Source organism: Hydra vulgaris, chromosome 08 (genome assembly GCF_038396675.1).
Source record: "Hydra vulgaris chromosome 08, alternate assembly HydraT2T_AEP".
NCBI lineage: Eukaryota > Metazoa > Cnidaria > Hydrozoa > Anthoathecata > Hydridae > Hydra > Hydra vulgaris.
Window position 1 is genome coordinate 62,930,750 of NC_088927.1, and position 7,749 is coordinate 62,938,498.

General features: G+C 26.8%; 1 protein-coding gene across 1 annotated transcript in view; it reads left to right on the top strand.

Moving 5' to 3' along the window:
- Positions 1–4,827, top strand: part of LOC101236459 (TATA element modulatory factor) — a 37,016-nt gene extending 32,189 nt beyond the window's left edge. The window contains exons 19-21 of the mRNA XM_065804141.1: positions 2,466–2,591; positions 2,663–2,773; positions 4,293–4,827. Of these exons, the coding sequence (XP_065660213.1) occupies positions 2,466–2,591; positions 2,663–2,773; positions 4,293–4,322 (267 nt within the window). The 3' untranslated portion in view covers positions 4,323–4,827. The remainder of the gene's footprint in view (positions 1–2,465; positions 2,592–2,662; positions 2,774–4,292) is intronic.
- The last annotated feature ends 2,922 nt before the right edge of the window (positions 4,828–7,749 follow it).

Genomic DNA, 7,749 nt, shown 5'->3' on the forward strand with positions numbered 1-7,749 from the left:
AAGAGGTTTGTTTTCATTAAGTTCTAATGAATAATTAAGTATATCTTTTTTTAGTTCTCGATCCCAGTCGCATTCAAATAATTGACTTGTTTTATCAATGAAATATGGTAGATTTTGGTTTTCTTCAACAAATACTGACTGGAAACTAGAATTTAGTAGATTAGCAATGGCTTTTTTATCAGTTAATATTTTATTGTCACTAGTTTCAAGCGCTAGTATTTTTGTATGTGTTTGATTGTTCATTTGTGCATATGCATAGAAACCTTTTGGACTATGTTTTATATCTTTCAGTAAACTTATTTCATAATTACGTGTAGATTTTTTAATTTGTTTTTTAATTGTTTTATTGTCTAATTTGTATTCATCATTCAAGTTTGTATTCTTGAAATTCACTTTGCACCATAAACCACGTTTTTTTCTAATTAAATTCTTGATTTGTTTATTAATGCATGGATTTTGGATAGAACTAATGAGTTTAAAGTGGCTAGGAATATATTGTTTGCAAGCTTCTTCATAAATTTTTAAAAAATTATTCATAACATTGATTTGTAGACATTTTATTGAAGATTTCAACCCACTTTTTTTTATTAAACATGATATTCTTTTCCTTGTATTTTCCTTTTCGAAAATTGAATCTCATATTGTTGAACTTTTAGTCACATGAATTGAACAGGTTTTCTATTTTAAGATGTAATGGCTTTTAGTAACTTGATTAAGTGGAGCATCATATTTAATGTTGATTGCTAAATCTAGATCGTCATACATATTATTAAATCTAATATATTTGTTAGTTTATCGACAGCCATTTGAAAAGTTGGTTTTTTTTTTGGTTTTTTTTGTTTGTTTTTAGATTATTCACCTCCCCAAGGCCCGAGGGGGGCCACTACAGTCGAGGAGGATACTCATTTTTTTTTTTTTTTATATATATATATTTTTTTTGTCATTATTCGTGGTGCAACCCTCTCTCAACTCTTTAACTCCGAAACACGAACCTTGCCGAGCAAGGCCGCTGCGCGGAGAAACTAAGTTGAGCGCGGTACTTCCAGGGACGTGGTGGGAGTCGAACTCCGAACCTCTCGCTTACAAAGCGAGCGCTCTTACCACTACACCACTACCGCTCTAGTTTGCTAACTATTTGATGTAAATAATTATTTTGCAATTTATTGATAAATGCTTTGCTTGTTTGACAGTTTTGGTTTAGTTCAACTGTTCCATCTTCATTCCAAATAATATTCTGATAATTAAAATCACCAACAGTCACTAAATTGGAGTATTTTCCATTGAACACTTCCTTTTTTGCAGTTTTTATTAACTCATTAATTGAATTGTTTACTAAGTTATTACTGTTTGGTAGTATATCCAGGTAATGTTTTTGTTTTATGAAGTACTTAGCTACACCATATTTGTTTAACTTCTTTATATAAAGGTGAAACTACTACTTCATGATCAATTATATCATATTTGGAAAAAATTGCAACACCTCCACCTTGTTTATTTGTTCTATTATTGTAAAAGCAGTTGTAGTTGCTAATATTAATATTTGAGCCATTTTTAAATCATGTTTCACAAATAATTATGATATCTGTTGAATCTATCATGATTTTTGTTTCAAAATCTTTTTATTTTTTTATTTACCAAAGATGTATCATTTGTATACCAATACTTAAGTTAGTTATATTTTTCAACAATAAGTTCATTTAAATTTTCTTTTTCCAACTTACTAAAATTTAGTTGAGTGAAATCGTTGTTTGGTGGGTAAATGGAGTTTTTAATGTCTTTTCGTTCGAGAATGTAAAAGATAAAGTAATAAAAATAATCTCCTTATTTTTATTACTTATTCTTTTACATTCTCTTACATTGTCTCAATAGCTTGGATTTATATCTTTCTGTTTCTGTTAAGTCCGGATTGATAAAAACTTTTTATTAGTTTTTCAATAGTATTTTTGTCGTCTAACTTTGCTTTGCTTTTTCTTCAATGACTGAAGCTTTTATTCCAAAAATTACAACTTTATGCTCTTTCCTTCGTTTCGCTTGCCACTGTATTTATTATGAGCATTTGTTCAGGAAATTTATTTACTTTTTCTGCCCATGTTATGCTTGCATAAGTAGGTAAAGATTTACTATTTTTAAACTCTTTTCATTAATTTTTCGTTATCATTTTATTTCAAAGAAGATATATATATGTATATATATATATATATATATATATATATATATATATATATATATATATATATATATATAGATATAGATATAGATATAGATATAGATATAGATATATAAACACACATATATATATATATATATATATATATATATATATATATATATATATATATATATATATATATATATATATATATATATATATAAATATATATATATATATATATTCACTTATGTATGCATGTTGTTTGTTTATGTATATTATAATATACTCATTTTGGTATAAATTTATTGCATAGGAAGAAGTCAATTCTCTAGAACGGACAAGAGCTTCACTAGCTCGCGATTTGGTGTCTGCAACAAGCAAGCTAGAAGAGCTCGAGATGCAATCTCAAGAATTACAATTTTTTAAAATCAAATACGAGGTATCAGTTTGTATTATATATGGTATATGATTTGATAAAAAAATGGTTCTTACATTTCTTCACAATTTTAGGAGTTAAGCAACCGTTACAATGCAATGCTACAAATGTACGGTGAGAAAGAAGAAGAAAACGAAGAGTTAAAAATGGACCTAGAAGACATTAAGGCACTATATAAACAGCAGGTTTTCATTTTACACGAACTTAATACTTAATTATTTTTTCTTGAAAGAAATTTAATTCCTTAATTAAATTTCCATTTTGAATTATTACATTAATCAAATAGGGTAGTGTGGGGTAATATGGATTGTTGGGGTAATATGGAAATATTCAATAAGTATGCTCGGAGTAAGTTATCTATACATAATGCTAAAACCTGAAAATTACCAACTGTTTATACACATAATTAGCTTCTTTTTTTAGCATTAACAATGTTTATATTTGATTTACATGAATAATTAAAATGTAAAACATTTTGTTTTGAAAAAAATAAAAAAAACATTACGTTTCAAAACTTTCGTCAGCAGACTTCAGAAATATTACTTATCCAAGAATAATGATGTAAATTTTATTAGTTGGACCATCATGTAACAACATGTAAAATTTAATTTATAAGTTCTCTAACCCATATTGATAAATAAACAAAAATCTAAAATGGGGTAAAATGGATATGCAGGTAAAATGATAGTGGGGTAAAATGGATATATATAAGTATATCAAATCCTATTAACATTATAGAATTTTGTTACAAAATCATAAGCTGCGTGACATTTATTTATATACTTAAGCTCACTTTTGCTTTTAAATATAGTATTATACATTTTTCAGTAACATATAATAGTTTTATATAATGGTACTGAACTATTTACATTAAGATCATAGTTCAAATTTGTTTTTTTTTGAATGGCTAGGGTAAAACTTTAAAATTCCCATTTAAATATTTCATATTTTATTTTTTTATTCCTCATTTTATTTTATTACCGTATTATGCCTTATAATTAATTTTATATTTTACATAATTAAAGTTAATTTTATAATATTTTAGATAAAATAATAAGACTGAAATAAACTATCATGCCTGAAATAAAATATTAGTGCAAGACTATTGGTACATACAATCACAGCAAATTAATGACTGCCATACAGCTTGTTAAGGTAGAGGAGTCAGTATACAATGTATCAAAGTTTTCTGGCCAAAAAGGGCAGAGTTTTAACAGCTCAAGATGTTGTCGCAAGGTTGCAAGAAAAAAAAAAAAAACTAAAAAGAAGACTGTATCAGTCAGAAAAAGAAAACTGTTAGTCATAACCAATACAGTTTGACCTTTTAAATTCATGAAAAGCAATAAGTGTGATATATGTATCAAATATACTATGAGTATCCGTATTACCCCACCAGTGGGGCAATATGGATATATGAAAGGTGTTGTTAAAAAGGATTAGTAAGTTAGTTATTGAAAATATATTTATGTTCTACTCATTGTGAAGTTATTGTATACACCCTGAATGTAAAGAAAAATAACAAAAGTTTTTATGGTGATAATTAACTAAAAAAAAAAATTAAACTAAAAAAATATATATATAAAATTCTATCCATATTACCCCACCCCACCCTACATTAATCAAACAATAGGAAACTTTTTAGGAAAAGTTTGATTATTCTTGTCTTATTGTATTTTATTTTGATACTTTTTATTAACTTTTTAGGTCCAAGAGTTGTTATTGTCCGGTAGATGACCACTTAAATTGGCTACAGAATTATTTTCACAATTTACGTTCGTATTTGGCATCACACATTGCTTTAAAAAGCTTTTTTAGACGGATTTGCTGCTTGCCTAATATATACAATAGTTCACACGCAGCGCATAAAAGTATTTGCGGTATCCGTTGATAATGATAATAATAATTTTCCGTAAACTTAATGGAAGTGCGATCTTACTGATTTTCCTTAAATGTTATGGGACAGCGAACTTATTAGTTTCTTTTTTATTTTCTTAATCTTATTTTTTATTAATAATGTTTTTATAATTATTTAAATGAAATTTGAGGTATGATTCTAGTTGATGAACTATATGTATATTAGTTGATTAACTATATGTATCTAGTTGATTAACTATATATATTTTTATGCAATGACATGAAAAAATAAGATTAAATCTTTAAATTCAAATCTTTAAAATCAAATATGATAAGACTCATCGCTACTAAAAAATTTAATGAAAAATTAAAAGTTTATTTTTGACATTGTTGCTCTTTAATTTTTTTTTGAAAAGTTTTGCCCTGAAAGGTTTTTGGGTTACTACTTGACACAACTATGCAGATCGGCATCAATAAGGTATTCATAGTAGTGTTTGTCTCATATGATAGTGTCAGGTGTTTACAGTAATATAACTTTTTGGTATCCTCAGTTGGCCTTAATAATAAATAAATAGATGAACTTTACCTAAAAAATAATTAGTTTTATCTTTCTGATCAGGATCGCCCACTATGGCCATGGAAAATTTCACGATCTTTTTTATTAAATTAAAAAAAAAAAAAAAAAGGAGTGTCATAAAATTTGTGCAAAATAACCTTTATAATTTTTTTTTTTAATATTAAGTTAAAGTAATTAATTTTTATTTAAAACCATTATTTTATCTGAAATTTTTATAAAAGTTTGGTTTTTTGTCATCCGGGTTGATATACTTCAAGAAAATTTTTACTAATTCATGAGACCAAGCGTGTAATCAAGTGCTGTGGTGTAATCAAGTGCTGTGGTGACCTTTTTCAAAAAGTAAATTTTTTTGCTACTTTTAAATCCAAGACTATTTTTCATAGAGAAAACTAAGTGTACCAAAAAGTTATAACACTATAGTACAAAAAGTCGTAACACTATTGTACAGTTATACGAAATATCTAGGTAATAAACCAGTTTACAGCATATAATGCATTTATTTATTGATTTTATGCTGTACATCAATGCATTTATTAACCATAATTATGTATTGTTTCGGCGGCCTTTTTTTTGATTCATACAAGTTTTAAAGTTTACCTAAAATAGATTTGATATTTTTAAGGTTAAATAGTTTGAAGAAATTTATTTGGTTGCGTATGCAACAGTTTTGCAATTACCAAATCTCCAAGTTTGTCATAGAAAGTTATAAAATAATGAGCTTATATAATAATTTGCATTTAAAAATATTTTTTGCCTTTAAAATCTTCGATAAGAAAATAAAGATATTCGTTTTTTGTATATACATGCTTTCGTGTTACGTTTTTATTTATTTACATGATTTCGTTAAATTAAAGGAGAATTTAAGCAATTGTTTAAAAAAGCTACTTTAGTATCCTTAATAACTAAATAAACATTTTAATGTGCAAAAAAGAAAAATACCAGTTTACAATTCTTCATTACCGGTAAACTAAATTAGTTCGGAAAAGTAGAAAAAAAATGTTTCTTTACTAAATATTTGAATTTTTTTTCTTTAAATAAGCACAACAAATATGTGACTTCCTGTGTATAAATTGTTTCGGTTTAACGTATTTCCTTTTTTAGTAGGAGTGCGACGCTTAGTGCATCGTTGTGGATCTTTTTTTATAATTGCATGTGCAATTACCTGTGCAGGTAAATATGCTGCAGTTGTATTTAATAACTTGTAACATTTTAAGAATTTTGATGTTTTTTCAATTCAAATATTTAATACTTGACGAAGAGTTCGATCCGATGTAGCATGAGATTTTTACTCACGCGTTTTTTACTCGCCAGTCTCATATTAAATTTTTACTCCCATTATGAAATTTTTACATTTTGCGGCAAAATGTATTTTACGGCTTTGCTGTATTTTGACAATACTTTTAACGTTTTAAAAATTGTGGCTTTTTGAAAAGCATTAAAGAAGGGACTCCGTTTAATTTGAACATTATTTAAAGTTTTTGTAGCGATTAAATCAAATGACAAATTGATAGGCATTAATAGTAAACAAAGTGTCGCCGTTGGATGCTTTAAACATTTTTCGCATTAATATTATTTATATGAAAATATTATGTAATGGGAAAAAAAAAAATTTTAAATTAATTTTTTTACGACAAAAAACTGGAATCTCTAATTTATCGGGAATTGACTTTTCTGAAGACATTAACTTAATATACTAATCCTTTTTCAAAATTTTTATGAAGTTTATGACATCAGTTTCCTCAAATAGGCCTGTAAATTGAGCCAAGCTTGCCAGGGCTCGACTTGGCTCGTTTACATATTAAGAGTGTTCAGGCTCGGCTTGAGCTCGTTTCGAACATGAGATTCTTTGTTCGAGCTCGGCTCGTTAAGGATTAGTATTGTTTGGGCTCGGCTTGTTTTACATGTTGCTCGAGCTCGACTGGTTTAAAACTCGAAATAATTATTGTAACCTGTTAGTTTAAAGCTCGTTTAGTAAAAAAAAATTGTTCGTTAAAGGCTCGTTTGTAAATAATGCAAGTCCAAATCAACAAACAACATAAACAATCCTACAGTCCATTAAACATGCAAATAAACAACATAATGAAATAAGATCCCACAAATCTAATAGTTCAAAATATAAGTTAAAACTAATAGTTCAATGTTCAAACTTAATGTTCAAAGTTCAAACATAATGTAAACTCTCACAAACATAATAATTCCTATTAAACACCGCACTCTAATAGTTCAAATTAAATTTTCACAAATGTAAGTCTTGCTCTCATTGCATTGGATAAATATATATATATATATATATATATATATATATATATATATATATATATATATATATATATATATATATATATATATATATATATATATATATATATGTATATATATTCGAGCTTTAATCGAGCCTATATGAACGAGCCTATGATGTTCAAGCTCGGCTCGTTTAATAAACGAGCCTAATTTTTTGTTCAAGCCCGGCTCGTTTACCATTCGAGCCGAACATGAACGAGCTCTTGTCGAGCCGTTCACGAACACGAGCCAGGATTTACAGCCCTATCCTCAAAGTAGAATTTTACTTTTTTTTATTTAATTCATTTATGTTGTATTTAATATGTTTAATTTGTGTAATTTACTTTTAGAAAAAAATTACAAACATAAAAAATGAAATCGCCATGGATTACTTAAGGTATTCTAAAATCTTCTATAGGTAAACAAAAGCTTGATATTAAATATTTATAA